At 42.1% G+C, this 17,133-nt stretch overlaps 1 protein-coding gene and 6 non-coding genes across 7 annotated transcripts; 1 reads left to right on the plus strand and 6 right to left on the minus strand.

Annotated features, from left to right (window-relative positions):
- The first annotated feature begins 2,197 nt into the window (after window positions 1-2,197).
- On the plus strand, window positions 2,198-2,270 carry trnam-cau (transfer RNA methionine (anticodon CAU)). Its single transcript has one exon. It is a non-coding gene; the product is annotated as a tRNA-Met (tRNA).
- Window positions 2,271-3,618: 1,348 nt separating this feature from the next.
- Window positions 3,619-3,691, minus strand: trnav-aac (transfer RNA valine (anticodon AAC)). The gene has a single exon. It is a non-coding gene; the product is annotated as a tRNA-Val (tRNA).
- A 366-nt stretch (window positions 3,692-4,057) lies between these two features.
- trnam-cau (transfer RNA methionine (anticodon CAU)) lies at window positions 4,058-4,130 on the minus strand. Its single transcript has one exon. It is a non-coding gene; the product is annotated as a tRNA-Met (tRNA).
- A 1,111-nt stretch (window positions 4,131-5,241) lies between these two features.
- LOC131699513 (protein Red-like) lies at window positions 5,242-6,882 on the minus strand. Its single transcript, XM_058996586.1, has 6 exons — window positions 6,777-6,882; window positions 6,509-6,566; window positions 6,288-6,376; window positions 6,035-6,143; window positions 5,759-5,793; window positions 5,242-5,512 (listed from the first exon to the last, which is right to left on the minus strand). The coding sequence occupies exons 1-6, from the start codon at window positions 6,809-6,811 to the stop codon at window positions 5,485-5,487; spliced, it is 354 nt and encodes a 117-aa protein (XP_058852569.1). The 5' UTR covers window positions 6,812-6,882; the 3' UTR covers window positions 5,242-5,484.
- An 888-nt stretch (window positions 6,883-7,770) lies between these two features.
- Window positions 7,771-7,843, minus strand: trnam-cau (transfer RNA methionine (anticodon CAU)). The gene has a single exon. It is a non-coding gene; the product is annotated as a tRNA-Met (tRNA).
- Window positions 7,844-8,232: 389 nt separating this feature from the next.
- On the minus strand, window positions 8,233-8,305 carry trnav-cac (transfer RNA valine (anticodon CAC)). Its single transcript has one exon. It is a non-coding gene; the product is annotated as a tRNA-Val (tRNA).
- Window positions 8,306-16,738: 8,433 nt separating this feature from the next.
- On the minus strand, window positions 16,739-16,810 carry trnad-guc (transfer RNA aspartic acid (anticodon GUC)). The gene has a single exon. It is a non-coding gene; the product is annotated as a tRNA-Asp (tRNA).
- Window positions 16,811-17,133: the final 323 nt, after the last annotated feature.

The following is a 17,133-nucleotide window of genomic DNA, read 5'->3' on the forward strand; positions in this document are numbered from 1 at the left end:
GGAATAACTAGGCTCTCAAATTTTAAGAAAACAAATTATAATACAAAAATAAATCTTCACAGAATCCGTACCTTCCAGTTACTATCATGTTCCTTGGCCATGGTGGTGGTACTGTAGGCAGGACTCGGTGCTGGACTTCAGTCACGTCCTGGTCAGCATAGAGGGGGTCCCCTGCACTGCGCTGGAGGACACTGGGTCGAGTGTTACACTCATATGGGCCGATGTCTACCAGCAAGACCCCGACACAGCACCACCGCATTGGTGCTTTAACAGTGAAGTGATTAGAAAAACAAAATGGTTATAACTGCGTATTATTAGATGTGTTAGTAGCGTTAGAGATAAAACAATGGAACAAATTATAACTTGAATTCTGTTCCATGAACTTCAACTGTATTAGAATAAAATAGCAACACAATTACTGTACAATTACTTTATTAAATCCATTTCTAACATCAAGCATCAAGTGTGATATTTCCACTGCAACATGATCCATTGATACAGTAATTACTTTAAGCACTGTCCACATAGAAAATGTGCTTCTCATGGATTTACAGAGGGCCACTGAGTCAACCCAGAACAACATGGATTTGTTTGTGGCAGAATTAGACGGGGTGGGGGCTGCATACTGGGACACTATACCGCAACATCAATGTCAAGAATTAAATTCTGATTGGTGCTTGCAACTGGGTGATCGGAATGAACATTTAATGTATCATTTATTGCCGTTTAATGAGGGGGGAACACTAGGCACATCACAGGGGTTAGGTATTGTATTATTATTCATTTATTTATTTATTTATTTATTTATTTATTTATTAGCAGACGCCTTATACAGGGCGACTTACAATTGTTACAAAATATCACATTACAGAGAAGAGCCGTAAAAAGAACAATAAAATCAGTAGCAAATAAGATCCAACTTCAGATAAGAGCAAACTAAAGAATACAGTAATAATTACATTTGAGAGGGAGTTTGACTAATGCGGAGTTGGATGGTTATTCAAATATAATATAATATAATATAATATAATATAATTATTTTATTCTGCCATACAATATATTCCTAATATGTGATTTGCATTATGACTCTCAACGAAGGGTTACTTTCTCACAGCCTCGTTGGCGCTCCCACACAGCCAAAAGTCGATGTCAATCTTGGTAATATCTTGGTAGTTTTGACCAATCATAGCCCGTGTCGCTACCAAGATTTGACCAGGAAAGAGCCAATCAGATTTCCCAGAGCTGCCAAGACTCAAGTGACGAAATTATCCAATCAGATCTCGTAGAACTACCAAGAATACTGAGCGTTTTCAACGATGGGAGATTATTGAATCTTGAAGTCTTTTGGTTTATTTTGAAATACACTCATCTGAAGGTAAGAATTTTATTACAGTATTATTTAATTGTCACTAGTACTGTACCTATAGTCACCAAGAATTAAAAAATGCCAATAATAATATATGTTCGTATTACAAATGTCAGCTGTAGAAATGCGTGGAGAGTAAACTCTATATTTTGTAATATTATCAATAAAAATACACGATTGACATTTTTACAATAGGTGTCAATTCTTGTTATTAAATAAAAATGATTCATATGTTTTACTTGGGTTTTTATTTATTTATTTACTGTTTTATATCAAGTTTTTTCTTAAACTTTGGGGTTTATGTACAACCTCTTTCTGATGCTTTTCATTCATTTACAATGTAGGCGTGACAGCTGAATCATTTTAGAATGTATGATAAATAAATCGAGGTCAATCGTCCAGAGATTACTATTAAAAAATGGGAGGAGCTGACATGATTGACAGCTGCATATCCTACTACAGGGCAAAAGCCAGGATCAAGAAATGGATAGCTAAGGTGATCGTTCACATGCTGGATTTGTCAGCAGCAAATGCATGGTTACAATACTGACAAGATCGCTATTCCTTAGGGGACAGAAAGAGAGAGGTTATGGAATATCTAGACTTCAAGGTGGAACTAGCCAATGTTCTGCTTGCTTGCAGAAAACCATTGCAATGAAGACCAGCTACCACTCCAGAGGAAGAGCACACCAATGCCAGCAAAGGTGTTTTTTCTGAATAAAAAATCACAGGATCTTTGGGTCTGAGCAAATCTCAAGATCCCTGCTTTGAAACCTTTAGCATTGCATAGATCCCACATTCCTCAATCCTGGAACGGAAAACATTTTCAAGGCCTCGTTAGCGCAGTAGGTAGCGCGTCAGTCTCATAATCTGAAGGTCGTGAGTTCGATCCTCACACGGGGCAGCACTTTTATTCTTGGGTAAGAGTTATTTAAACATAAATACCAAAATCGTTTAAGGCTGGGGTTGCCTTAAAAACTGTCAAAACGTTGTTCATGGTCGTAAATACTTAGATGTCCTTATTATTTTAAAACTGGGTATCAAAAAAGCATCTGGACAAATGTAGAACTGTTACAATTTGTATGTGAGCACAGGAATGGACATTAACATGTACGCGCTTACACTATAAAACGTATCAGGGCTATATTATATATTAAGGGCTTGTATTATTTATGGTGTTAAATAAAAACTATATATGTTAGTAAGCTACTGTATGAATAGTGGACCGTGTCACAAGACGTCCTTCCGTAGTGTAGTGGTTATCACGTTCGCCTAACACACAAAAGGTCCCCGGTTGGAAACATTTTTTTTAAAGAATTTATTTAAAATAACAATCCGTTACAAATACATTTTTTTTATACTTCTTAGATCATATTGCATATATCGCAAACTGCAATATACAGTGCATTATTTGTACAGTACTCAAATAAATGCAACCATCAGCCATGCTGTTACAAAAATGCTGCCACGTCTAATAAATATAACTGATTAAAAAAAAAAAAATAATAATAAAAATACACACGTGTTTCCAACCGGGAACTTTTCGCGTGTGAAGCGAACGTGATAACCACTACACTACAGAAACATTTAGTAAGACATTATTATTATTATTATTATTATTATTATTATTATTATTATTATTATTATTATTATTATTATTATTATTATTATTATTATTATTATTATTTATTTCTTAGCAGACGCCATTATCCAGGTTGACTTACAATCGTAAGCAAATACATTTCAAGTGTTACAATTCAAGTAATACAATAAAAGCAAGAAATACAATAACTTTTGTTCAAGCAAAGTACAAGTGTGACAAACCACAATTCAATAATACAGCAGATAATAGTGATAGTGACATCAGGATATGATTAAATAGTGATAGTTACATCAGGATGTGATTAAATACAAAGTACTACAGGTTAAACACTTGGCAGATTACAGTATTCTGAAGTACAGGATTAAATGCAGTAAAAAGGGGGCAGATAAGAGCAAAATAAAGCACATTTACATGAAGGGTGATAGTGTCCCAGGATACAGAGGAGTTCTGGTGCTGTTTGAAGAGGCGAGTCTTAAGGAGGCGCCGGAAAGACATGGAACCCACTTATCAACCACAATCACCTACAAATAGACAATAAGAATTGTACTGTACTGTGCAATTTGCGATACGTGCCGTATAATCTAAGACGTATAAAAAATAAATATATTTGTAATGGGGTTTTTATTTTAAAATAAATTACAAAAATTAATGTTTCCGCCCGGTCTCGAACCGGGGACCTTTCGCGTGTTAGGCGAACGTGATAACCACTACACTACGGAAACACATCGTGTCAACCTCCCCTATTCATATAGTATCTTACTAGCACCTTGCTTGAGTGAAGGGAGTACATTATATTGAACTCGTTCTGCAAAGCATTTTTTTATTTAATTTATTGCATAAATGAAAGAACAAGACTTTAATATATAATATAGCCCCGATACGTTTTATAGTATAAGCGCGTATATGTTAATGTCTGTTCCTGTGCTCACATACAAATTGCAGCAGTTCCACATTTGTCCAGATGCTTTGTTGATACTCAGTTTTAAAACAATAAGGACATCTAAGTATTTACGACCATGAACAACGTTCTGACAGCATTTCACATTTTTGGTATTTATTTTTAAATAACTAACCAATAATAAAAGTGCTGCCCCGTGTGAGGATCGAACTCACGACCTTCAGATTATGAGACTGACGCGCTACCTACTGCGCTAACGAGGCCTTGAAAACGCTCCGTGGTCCTAGGCTGAGAAAGGTGGGATGTTTGTGAACAAGGGACCTTCCACGTGTTAGGCAAACGTGATCACCACTACACTAAGGACACCTTTAATGAATTTCAGAAACCATGAATTTCAAATACATTGAAATTTGAATACATACAGATAATGTACTGTATATTGCAGTTTGCGATACGTGCATTTTCTGTTGTCCCGGATACAAGTATTACAGTACCATTATAACGGACAACTGTATTAAATATAATTGCGCTTTAGATAAAACAGTCTCTCAAACAAGTTTCTAGCTGTTGTAAATATTACATTTTTTAACACTCAGAACTGACACCGATTGTAAAAATGTCAATCGTGTATTTTTATTGATAATATTACAAAATATAGAGTTTACTATCCGCGCATTTCTACAGCTGACATTTGTAATACGAACATATATTATTGGCATTTTTTAATTATTGGTGACTATAGGTACCGTACTAGTGAGAATTAAAATAATACTGTAATAAAATTTTTACCTTCAGATGATTGTATTTCGAAATAAACCAAAAGACTTCAAGATTCAATAATCTACCGTCGTTGAAAACGCTCAGTATTCTTGGTAGTTCTACGAGATCTGATTGGATAATTCCGTCACTTGATTCTTGGTAGCTCTGCGAAATCTGATTGGCTCTTTCCTGGTCCATTCTTGGTAGCGACACGGGCTAAGATTGGTCAAACCTACCAAGATATTACCGAGATTGAACACCGATTTTTGGCTGGGTGGGACGAGGCTGTTGTGCAAGTAAGATATTTATCAAATTTTGACCCGATGAATGATACACAGGATAATCTGGATGTACAGCACTCAAATAAATGCAGCCGTCTGCCATGCTGTTACAAAAATGCAGGCACGTCTAATAAAATATAACTGATTCAATAAAAAAAGGGATGTTTGTAGTGAATGAAACAACACCACAGTATTCCTCGGTGTAGCAATTCACATGTTCTATGTGGACAATGTTTAAACTAATTACTGTATCAACAGACTGATCATGTTGCAGTGGAAACATCACACTTGATGCTTGATGTTAGAAATTGATTTGATAAAGAAAAAGGACAGATTTGGTACAGTAACATTTATTCAGTTATTTTTCATAACACAAGATAAAATAGAAAATGAAGGAATTACATATATGCACAGTAAACTAAATGTAAAATATCATCAGTCTACTTAATTTATTCCACATGCTGATGAAAAAAAAAAAAGTTACACACCTTAAATATAAAGCACTACAAACTTTGTTTTGTTCAAAAAGAACAATTATGAAAATAAAGATGTTAACAGAGATGGGCGGTGGGGGTCTTCAGTATTTTGGTCTCTTCACTTGAACCCTGTAGTAAAAGATTTATAGCATTACTGCAGAACAGGGCTTACATTTTTTAAATTATTATTATTATTATTATTATTATTATTATTATTATTATTATTATTATTATTATTATTAAGAACATTTATCTGTGCTGCTCTCTTTATAGGAGCAAGAAAAACTTGTTTTTGGAAAAATCATGAAGCACATGAAGTAAAGTAGTTTAAGAAAACAAACAAGCAAATAAATAAATAAATAAATAAATACTAACCCATCTGAATCCATTTTTTTCCTCTTCTCAATAATCTAAAAAAAACAAACAAACAACATGTGTGTTACTTCCCACAGCATGGTGGACTGCGACTTGTTACTCTGCCTTAAGCTCATTACTGATGGAAGTCCGGCAACACACTTATTTGGCATGAATATATGCATTTACTCTAAAAAAGCATGTCATATATAAAAATCATTCAGTTGCAGTGCTCTTTTGAAACTAGGACCTTGTCTGAACAACTGGATCTCTACAAAAAAAAAAAAAAACACTTACAGCACTGATCTTCTTCCACTGCCGATCCAGCTCGGCCTTCTCATTAGTCTCCTTAAAACGACGGGTTTTCCGCCCCTCTGACATTTTGATGCCGTACTGGAAGGCAGCTCTGCAGAGAGAAAGGGACAATGGGCAATGTTTATACAAATACAACCAAGCACAATACATGACAGCTTGCCAGGTCTTAAATGAAAAGACATGTTGCAGTTCTGTAAATGTGTCTGATCACGCACAGTACTGCCCAAGCACTTACTTGGGCAGAGCCTCCTTGTTATTCATGTAATCACTGTACTCCTCCTGCGTGTCAAAGTCCCAGCGTCCCAGAGGACCCTTCTTGTTACCCTGCCAGGAAGACGAGAGAGACAGCATCAGCTTCATTCAGTGTGGGTGAAAATAAATGACAGCAGGATCTAGAGCTAGACATTCCCTTCCGTTTTTACCTCCTGGCATACGCAACATCTTGCTGAAATTTACCTGATCCATTTTGCTGTAATCAACCTCGTCATCGCTGTCCACAGCCAGGTCGTCCATTCTGTAGAAGAGAGACTCATCAACACAAGTGAAGGAGATGGATTGCAAGGGTCGGCAGGTTAGTGTTAGATAATCAAAAGGGAAATTTATTTACAAGTATTAACATTTAGCACAGTCCTAATAACTTCTGAGATACTGTGGCTACCTGTATACAGAAAAGGACAGCAAATACATGGGACTGCAGTAATAGATTTCATTTAAGTTCACTTACGTTGCTGGATAGCACTCAGCATAGCTGTTAGACATGCCAAAGAAATCCCCGAGGTGCTTCTTCTCCTCACGCTTGGTTCCTGCAGTACTTGGTGTTAAGGAAAAAACAGCATAGCAGCAATAATAATACATTTCAAAGTCATAGCAACTCTTGCTTGGAAATCGTCTGCATTCATCCCAAGAAGGGGCATAACAAGTGTGTAATTAATACATTCCTCACTCCGGAGGCAAATACAAAATCCAGATGAGCTACCTAAAGCGAACAATGTGAGGAAGCTCATTTGGAGAAAAAGACTGTTCCAAATGGGCTGCCCTGTGTTTGAATTGAAATGTACACGTTTTAACCCTCTAAATCCTGGGTAGCTCATTTGGATGAGAAGAAAAGACTGCTCCAAATGGGCCACCCTGTGCTTTAATTAAAATGTACAGGTTTTAACCCTCTAAATCCTGGGTAGCTCATTTGGAGGGGCAGCACAATTAAACTGATAATGGTGATGTGCATTTGGAAGTGCAATGTAGATGTGTCTAAGACAGAAAACAAGGCTCTGTGTGCAGCTTTAGATTGCAGGGTAGGTAGATCATAGACAACATCTTGAGGAACTTATTATTTATTTAGCTAATTACTGTTTTTGTGGCAGAAAAAGAACAACAGAAATCCACGTCTCGTTACACGGTCCACTATTCATACAGTAGCTTACTAACATATATAGTTTTTATTTAACACCATAAATAATACAAGCCCTTAATATATAATATAGCCCCGATACGTTTTATAGTGTAAGCGCGTACATGTTAATGTCCATTCCTGTGCTCACATACAAATTGTAGCAGTTCTACATTTGTCCAGATGCTTTGTTGATACCCAGTTTTAAAATAATAAGGACATCTAAGTATTTACGACCATGAACAACGTTTTGACAGTTTTTAAGGCAACCCCAGCCTTAAACGATTTTGGTATTTATGTTTAAATAACTCCTACCCAAGAATAAAAGTGCTGCCCCGTGTGAGGATCGAATTCACGACCTTCAGATTATGAGACTGACGCGCTACCTACTGCGCTAACGAGGCCTTGAAAATGTTTTCCGTTCCAGGATTGAGGAATGTGGGATCTATGCAATGCTAAAGGTTTCAAAGCAGGGATCTTGAGATTTGCTCAGACCCGAAGATCCTGCTATTTTTTATTCAGAAAAAAACACCTTTGCTGGCATTGGTGTGCTCTTCCTCTGGTGTGGCAGCTGGTCTTCATTGCAATGGTTTTCTGCAAGCAAGCAGAACATTGGCTAGATCCACCTTGAAGTCTAGATATTCCATAACCTCTCTCTTTCTGTCGCTATGATACATTTACGCTTGCATTTTAAATAAATAAATAAATAATTAACCCGCGGGTTTTAAACGTTCGGAAATAAAATGCAACACATGGAGACCACTGAAAAATAATAATACAGAAAAAAAAAAGCTGTTTCCGCCCGGTTTCGAACCGGGGACCTTTCGCGTGTGAGGCGAACGTGATAACCACTACACTACGGAAACTTCACGGAAGACAGTGCTCAAGCACTGAGCACAGCAAGTGCTACAGGTCGATGGCGATGTACGTGTTAGTTCATTTTCTAAGTACAGGCGTATCATCACTTCAATAGTCTATATTTTTCAATGGGAAGCCATATGTCTGTGTTTATCCCATATAGTTGTAATAGCGTTAATTTGCCGTTCAACTTTCAAATAGTTGAGTTTTAGATAAAACATACTGACTGAAAACAGAACGATGCAGAATAGGTAGTGTAGTGGTTATCACGGGCGCTTAACATACATACTTCCGACTTTTAAGAATGTGTTTGTTAACATTTATGTATTTAGCTTTTTCTATTTACAGAACTGGCCCTTTCGTCATAGTCACGCCCCCTTAGTGACTCTCCACGGTCAGTTTTTTATGTTTCTATTTCTTTTTTTTTTTTTTTTTTACGAAACACTTTTTTTTCAGTGAGGACAAGAGTATTCTTGCACAAACTGTTTTAGCAATAGAAATCGTCTATAAAAATGATATTCTGAAATGTACAAAAGCACAGGTCAAATAATAAATAGTTAAACTCAACGAATAATACTGTAAATATGGTACAGCGGGTAAGGATTACGTATATAGGTATAGATAAAAAAGCGAATATATACCATATCTGGTAAATAATTGTCAACTACATTTTGTGCGTAAGTAAAATATTTAAGGAAAGTTTTAAAAAAATAAAATAAAAAAAAATCTCCCCGTCGGGGAATTGAACCCCCGTCTCCCGCGTGACAGGCGGGGATACTGACCACTATACTAGCGAGGAATGCGTGAAAAGCGACCGTTCTGTACTCACAGGAAGACTGCACTGGCCCCCCCTGTCGAGAATTGTTTAGCTAAACCGCACTAAACCATTTGCCATTCATTCTTTATGGTAGTGCTAAACCACTACGGATGTAATACTGCTGCCGCCGCAACAGATCAGATTTTGGCGCTGTTGTGCAGGTCTGTGCCTAAACTTAATGTATTGAGTTGTGCAGATCTACCAAGAGAAGGCACTAAAGAGCATGAAGCGTTTTATCTGCTTCGGCTCAGTGAATTTTGCGAACCAAATGATTCGGAGGCTTCACTTCCCATCCCACGAATGGTTGAGTGATTGGATGAAAGTGGGGTACAATCGGTTCTACTATACATCAACAACTAAAACACCCACTTCCTTAGTTTGAGCAAAAAGGCTGCAGTCTGTAACGGAGGTTACTGTGAATAGCACGCCCATTTTCCGAACCAACAATACATACCACAGTTCTATTATTTTACAACACAAGGAAGCCCCGCCGAAACAGGACATCAAAAAATTAGTTAAAACTCATAAATGTTCCTCTCCACGGAAATCTTTAGTAAAATACTCTTTTATTGAGATTTTACCTTTTTTTACATTTACACCCATTCGTTTTTTCATTCATTTTACATTTCTTTTAAAGATGACATTCATGCATACAGACATACATTTTGTTTTAAAAGCATTTAAAACACATTTAAAAACACCAAGACAATTGTGCTTTGTACATGGTTAAAACAGACACAGATTAAAATCAACATGAAAAAAACCTGTGCTGTTTTAAAAGTGACTGGAAAAAAAGAACCATCTATAAAAAACCAGTGCTTGTGAGGGCCGGGGAGTGCTCTCTAAAAAGGTTCAAAAGTGAACATAAAACTATATTACTAAAACAGGGACAGGGGAAAAGGGACAGTGTGTAAAACAGTGCGTTAAAATTCTAAAATTTTAAAACACTTAAAATGTAACTTTTAATAGTTAACATTAAAAATCTTTTAGATACATAAAACAAAACAAAACAAAACCAAATAAAACATTCAAAATAAATCAAATAAAAATCCATAAAACTGAAACAAAAAGACTACATAAAACCAGGGCACCGTTGAAAAACGGTCATGCCAGCTAAAAAGGGCGGAATGCTGGCATGACAAAATAAATAAAAGGCTTAGCGGTGCCCCGTAGTCCCGCTCCTAGGAGCTAGCGGTTCCAGTTTTTTCCTTTATTCCATCTTCACGTCCTGAAGTCCGGCGATCCTCCACTCCGCGCAGGCCTTGTCCTTCCCGAGGGTCCGGATGTCCAGAATTACAAAGTCCTTGATAAGAGTTTGTGCCCTTCTGGTCGTGGTGATAGTGTCTAGCTCCTGCTTGTGATAGACACAGACGTTACGGCCTTCCCACAGGATCTGCTTGACAACATTGATGATACGCCAAACGCACTTAGCTGTGCTGGTATCGATTCCTCCCGCAGGCCCATAGAGCACAGTCTCAGCGGTCATCTTGGCCGTGTCAGCAAACCTGTTTAGGAAGACAGAGACAGAGAGCCAGACACTGCCAGCCACATCACACTCCCAGAAGATATGGGCTGGTGTTTCTCTCTTGCGGCACTTTGCATAGGGGCATGTTTCTACTTGGGCTAGTCCCCTCCTGAACATGAACGCTCGAGTGGGGAGTGCACTGTGGACGGTGTTCCATGCTATATCCTTCTGGACATTACTGAGGCAGCTGTGAGACACATTCTCCCAGATTTTTTGGCTTTGGGTGAGGGAGAAAGTAGCTACTTTTTCAATTTCCTGGGAACCGGCAAGATATTTAGTTACAGCCTTTTATTCCCAGGAGGCCAATTTTGCTTTATCTAAGCCCAATTTATATATAGTGTCCCTTAAGGTTCTATAATACAATGGGGGGTCCCAGGAGTACGGCACGGTGTTATCAATAGTGCAGAGGCCCAAGGCCCTGAGACAGGTGGCAAAATAGAAACGATTCATGTAACATACCTTCCTGTCCAGGGCCTGGATGTTCTTGATAGTTTGCGTGAGCCCCTGCACTCGGGTGAGCTGCACAACGTCCGGGACCCCCTTACCTCCCTTCTTGTCGGCTTTACTCAGGGTGGCTCGCTTTACCCTCTCCATCTTGCTGCCCCAGATAAAGCGGTGGATAATGCGGTCCACCACTTTTTTGGTGGTCCTGTCTGGGGGAAAGATTTTTCCTACATAAGAGAGGATGGGGAACAGTATAGACTTGGTTATTAATACTCTACCCGTCATTGTTAAGGATCTTGTGCTCCATCCGCCAATCTTTTTACGGACCTGGTTAATGGCCGCCGTCCAGCTCTGGGCCCCCGAGCTATTGTTCTCGAAAATGAGGCCCAGAATCTTGATTTTGTCCTTTTTGACAGGGTACATGTCCGACAGTTCCCTATCTACCTGCCAATTTTTAGACACGTAGACTTCGCTCTTGGACTTATTAATCACTGCCCCGGTCGCCGTGCAGTACTTCTCAAGGATATTACTAATCCGAGGTACCGACGATGTGTTGGTGCAAATGAGTGACACATCGTCCATATATGCTGTTGTTTTGACCTGGACCCCGTTGGATCCAGGCAGCTGGAAACCAGTTATATTGGTATCCCTACGAATTGCCTGCAGGAGGGGTTCAATGCACACGACATATAGCAGTGGGGATAGTGGGCAACCCTGTCTGACCCCTGACTGGATAGATATTTTACCAGTCAGGTGCCTGTTCACCAAGACTCGGGTACTAATATTTGTATAGATGGTTTTAACCCACCCCCTAAGTCCAGGAGCGAATTTCATCTGGTCCATCACTTTGTACATATATTCATGGCTTACCCTATCGAACGCCTTCTCCTGGTCAAGGTTGAACAGGCAGAGGGGATGGTTCCGTTCTCTAGAATAAGCCAGAATGTCCCTTGTTAACATTAAAATATCCGTGATGGACCTCCCTGGGACGCCACAAGCCTGGTCGGGGCCAATGACCAAAGGGAGGTGTACTTGTAGCCGGAGCATCAGAGCTTTGGCTAGTATCTTGTAATCCACGCAAAGGAGGCTGATTGGGCGCCAATTCCGTAGATCTTTAACTTCCCCTTTCTTATGAAGGAGAGTAATTACACTCTCCCGCATAGAAGGGCCCAACCGCTTCTCCCTGTAGACCGCTCTGTAGACCTCCGCTAAATGGACTTTTAGCGTGTCCCAAAAAAGATGGTAATACTCACCCGGGATGCCATCTGGACCTGGCGTCTTACCGGTGTTCATGGTCTTAACCGCCTGGGTGAGCTCCTCCAGCGTGAGTTCTGGGTCCTTCTCCTCCTCCTCGTCGTCCCGCACTGAGTCAGGCTCCAACTGGCTCAGGAACCACTCTATCAGGGTGTCATCTGTAGCTTTGATGTTATACAGGTCCCTATAGAAGTTCTCTACCACTTTTTTCACTCCCTCACTATCCTCTACTATCCTCCCCCTGCTGTCGAGCATGGAGGACATCAAGTGCCGCTTCTCCCTCGTTTTCTGGAAGAAGAAGCGAGTACACTTTTCGTCTTCCTCCATTTTTTGCACTTTTGCATTGTGCATGACCTTTCGTTGTTCCTCCCTACAAAGCACTGAAAGATCTAGCTTGGTCTGGGCTATCTCGTCGCTTACAGGGAACCCCCGAAGCTGAAGCAGGCTCAGACGCTGGAGGGCAGCATTCAGGTATTTATATTTGGCCCTCCTTTCTTTTGCTTTCCTCTTGCCTGCTGCTATGAAATAACCCTTAGTTCTCATTTTGACCATCTCCCACCACTCTATAGGGGAGTTGAATAGGTCACGCAAAGTGGTCCACTCAACAAGCCTGCTCTTATAGGCTGCAGCTATGGAGGGGTCATCGAGTAAGGAGGTGTTTAATTTCCAGACCCCTGACCCCATCTGGGAGGTCTGAGGGACCTGCAATGTTACCTGCAGGAGCCTATGGTCAGAGAAGAAGACGGCCTGGGTATCTACTGCCGTCTTCGTAAGGGAGCTGGTATGCAGGACGAGATCTATACGGGAGAAGGAGGTCCCAGATGAGCTCACCCAGGTAAAGGGAGGCACCAGGTCCTTACCTGCATCACACAGGGAGAAATCAGATATTACGGAGGACAAAACTCTACTAGAGCGGTCGTTGCGTGGCCTGCTCCGGTCTACGTCCCTCAGAGCACAATTGAAGTCACCTGACACGATGACGGGTACGTTCCCCAGCAGGAGTGGACGCAGCTGTGGAAAAAATTGAACTCTTTCGTTTTGGTTAGTGGGTGCGTAGACATTGACCAGTCTGAGGGGAGTGTTGTTGTATGTCACATCCACGCTCAGAATTCTACCAGGTTCTACCTCCCTGCTGCTGCGGGAGGTAATAAATGGGTTTTTAAACAGGATACCTACTCCGTCGGCTCTGGCTATGTTGGAGCCCGACCAGAAGGAGTCCCCCAGGGTCCAACTCTCCTTCAGGTCCCTATAATCAGGGCTCGACGAAATACCACACTCCTGCAGAAAGATGAGATCTGCTTTCAAGTTAGCTAGATAGTTTAGTACATCAAATCTTTTTTGTGTCTCCCTGATGCTCCTGACATTAACAGACACACATATCAGGGCCATCAGGGTAGCTAACAAGAAAAGGAGTCGCTGCGTCCACCCCATAGCGACTATGATTGGGAGGTCGGGACACTCTTCCTACTCTTAGCTCTACGCTTGCTTCGAGGGGGCTTGGGCTTATTTGCAACTCCCATCACCCCTGAGAAGGTACTCACTGCTGCCTCGTCCAAGAAGGCACCGTCTTTGTATGCACAGTACGTGGAGTTGTTTGGGCTATTCAACTCCCCACAAGGTAAGTCTGGTGGAACTTGCTCAGGGCCCCTCGGAACGTGTGGGTCAGCTTTGTCCTGGGGGGGGGGGGTTATGACAGACAGCATTCTTTGGCTGTTACCGTCTGTTGAATTGGAGCTGTTAGCAGACTTCTGGCTTACCGCGTCCAGGGGTATTCCCATGTCCTCCAGTGCTGTATCTAGGAGGACCTCTAGGGGGCCCCTGGTTTTGCCCATACAAGGGAGGGGGTCAAGGATGCTTTGAAGGGAGGCCCTTCGCTTGAAGAGGGTCATTGCTACCGAGGTACTGCTGGTCAGGGAAGGTGTTGACCCCGACCTCTCCCTCGGTGCATTAGTGAACACCTCTTCTGCGAGGTGTGCTAGGGTTTGTGCCAACGACTGGGAAGGCTGGCTGGGGATGCCCTGGCTGGCTGCTACCTGCCCACTAGGCGGCAGTGTAGCCGTCCCACTCGCCTCCGTCTCTGCCTGCGAGGGCAAGACTGGGGACTTTGTGTGGACATTATCTGGTTTTGGATCTATGGGGGCCACCTGCAACTTGCTGTCTTTGATCTTGATCTTCTTTCTTTTCCCCCCTCGTCTCTACCCTTTCTTTTCCCCACCCTCTGCTGGTTCTTCACTCCCTTCCCCTCCTTCTCACTCTCACTTTCACTGTCGCTTTCGCTTTCCTCCCCCACGGACTCAATCCTTATGGCGTCATAACGAGAGCCAAGGGGGAGTGCTGGCGCTGAGAGGGCCCTACTCAGGGGGGGGCCGCTGCTGGGTCCGGGCTCCCTCCCTGCCTCGTGTTCTGCATCAGAGGAGCTACTGGAGGAGCTAGTGGAGTAGCTGTTGTACTCTCTCTCTGGGCTGGGGGAAGGGGTCCTCGTAAAACGGGACATGTCTCGGGGGCGGGGGGGTGAGGGGGGTGCTGGTGATGATGGTGGTGCTGGAGTCTGGGTTTTGGATGCTGTTGGTGGTGATGTGGACTGATCTTTGTTACTTGCTCCCTCTTCCTGCTCAGGCCTAGGCTTGTTCGTGTTTGCCTTGCTGGCTCTGGCCATGTTGGCATAGGAAGAGGGGCAGTCCTTAAACAGGTGCCCCTTCTTTCCACACAAATTGCACTGCCTCTCTTCTCTGCAGTGGCTGGTCTCGTGGGGGGCGCCGCAATTCCTGCACTTGACTACAGTACACGCGGCCGCCAGGTGTCCTAATTCCCCACATTTCCTGCAGAGTTTTGGCATCCCATTATAGAATACCAGCCCTCTGTTGGGCCCTAACACTATGGAGTTTGGAATGTGGCGGACGCCTCTAATGCCCGATTGATCAACATTGAGGCGTACCAGCCACTTTCTGGCGCCTGTCCAAACCCCATCTTCATCTGTAATTTTCCTCCCTTCTGATGACACCCTCCCATAGCGGTTAAGCCATGTTGTAATATCATAGTCGCTAACAGCCTCATTGAAAAATTGGACAGTAACAACTTTCATTTCTCTGTCTGTCAGTGCATCCACACAAAATTCTTTGTATGGAGCGAGATATTTATTCTCCCCCCAAAAGGACCACATTTCTTGTAACTTTTGGGGGTTCCTAAAACTGACCTCAAACACTTCCTTAAGCCCTGGCAATTTCACCAAACAATTCAAGTCAGAAGGGGAAAAACCCATACCCCTCTGAAGAATGGTCCGGCTGAACTCCAGTCTCGTCAGTCCTGGTTCCGTTTCATCTTGCTTGTTTCTTGTGAAGCGCACCGCATTGTGCCTCCTGGTCTCCTGGGTTGGCCGGAACGCCATCCTTCAGCTGGCTCCTCCGATTGGGGTGGGAGAAGCCTCTGGACGTCCGGGTTGTCTCTCTCTACGGAAAAGAGACAACGTAAGCAGCAAATCTGGGCAGTTGAAGGAACTATTACTTTAGTCCCTGAGGAGATGGTCGCCTCGCAAGAGGGACCCCCTCCCCAGGTGAACGGTGTCCTTCCCTGGCGGAGTAGGGGGCGCTGCTTGGCACCGAGACCACGTAGGAAGAATCGTGGCTGTGACGCCTCCTCGGGGTCCGGGGCCGCCCTCTGCTCCTCCCAGATGGCGCCCTCTGCTGGGCGCCTGCTGCTCTCTCGGTCTGGATCTCGATTACAATCAAGGGCTGGGGATGAGGTCGTCTAGGTCATCAAAGGGTCCTCAAAGGTCGTCTGGATGGTAGGTCCTCCTTCTCTCGAACTCCAGGAACGTCTGGAAAAGCCGGAACCGCCTGAAAAAGAAAAAAACTGGAACCGCCTGAAAAAGAAAAAACTGCTCTCAACAGTCAACAAAATCTTGAAAGACCCTCGGCCTGGATTGGGCAAGCCAAAACCAGACTGAGCATTAGTCTTCCAAAAAGTTGCCGAGCTGAAGAAAGCCAGTCAAAAATAAAAAAAATTCTGTTCCTCCTCACCCGAACAAACCTCTCACAGACCCTCGGAGGGAGCGGGCAATGCCACTACCCTCTAAGCCTTAGTCTTAGAAAGATTTATTCGAACTGAAGAGAAACCAGAGTACACTTTATTTTCAGTGAGGACAAGAGTATTCTTGCACAAACTGTTTTAGCAATAGAAATCGTCTATAAAAATGATATTCTGAAATGTACAAAAGCACAGGTCAAATAATAAATAGTTAAACTCAACGAATAATACTGTAAATATGGTACAGCGGGTAAGGATTACGTATATAGGTATAGATAAAAAAGCGAATATATACCATATCTGGTAAATAATTGTCAACTACATTTTGTGCGTAAAATATTTAAGGAAAGTTTAAAAAAAAAAAAAAAAAAAAAAAATCTCCCCGTCGGGGAATTGAACCCCGGTCTCCCGCGTGACAGGCGGGGATACTGACCACTATACTAACGAGGAATGCGCGAAAAGTGACCGCACTAAACCATTTCCCATTCATTCTTTATGGTAGTGCTAAACCACTACGGATGTAATACTGCTGCCGCCGCAACATGATTTTGGCGCTGTTGTGCAGGTCTGTGCCTAAACTTAATGTATTGAGTTGTGCAGATCTACCAAGAGAAGGCACTAAAGAGCATGAAGCGTTTTATCTGCTTCGGCTCAGTGAATTTTGCGAACCAAATGATTCGGAGGCTTCACTTCCCTTCCCACCATCTTGCACGAATGGTTGAGTGATTGGATGAAAGTGGGGTACAATCGGTTCTACTATACATAAACAACTA

Source organism: Acipenser ruthenus, chromosome 22, assembly GCF_902713425.1.
Source record: "Acipenser ruthenus chromosome 22, fAciRut3.2 maternal haplotype, whole genome shotgun sequence".
Taxonomy (NCBI): Eukaryota; Metazoa; Chordata; class Actinopteri; order Acipenseriformes; family Acipenseridae; genus Acipenser; species Acipenser ruthenus.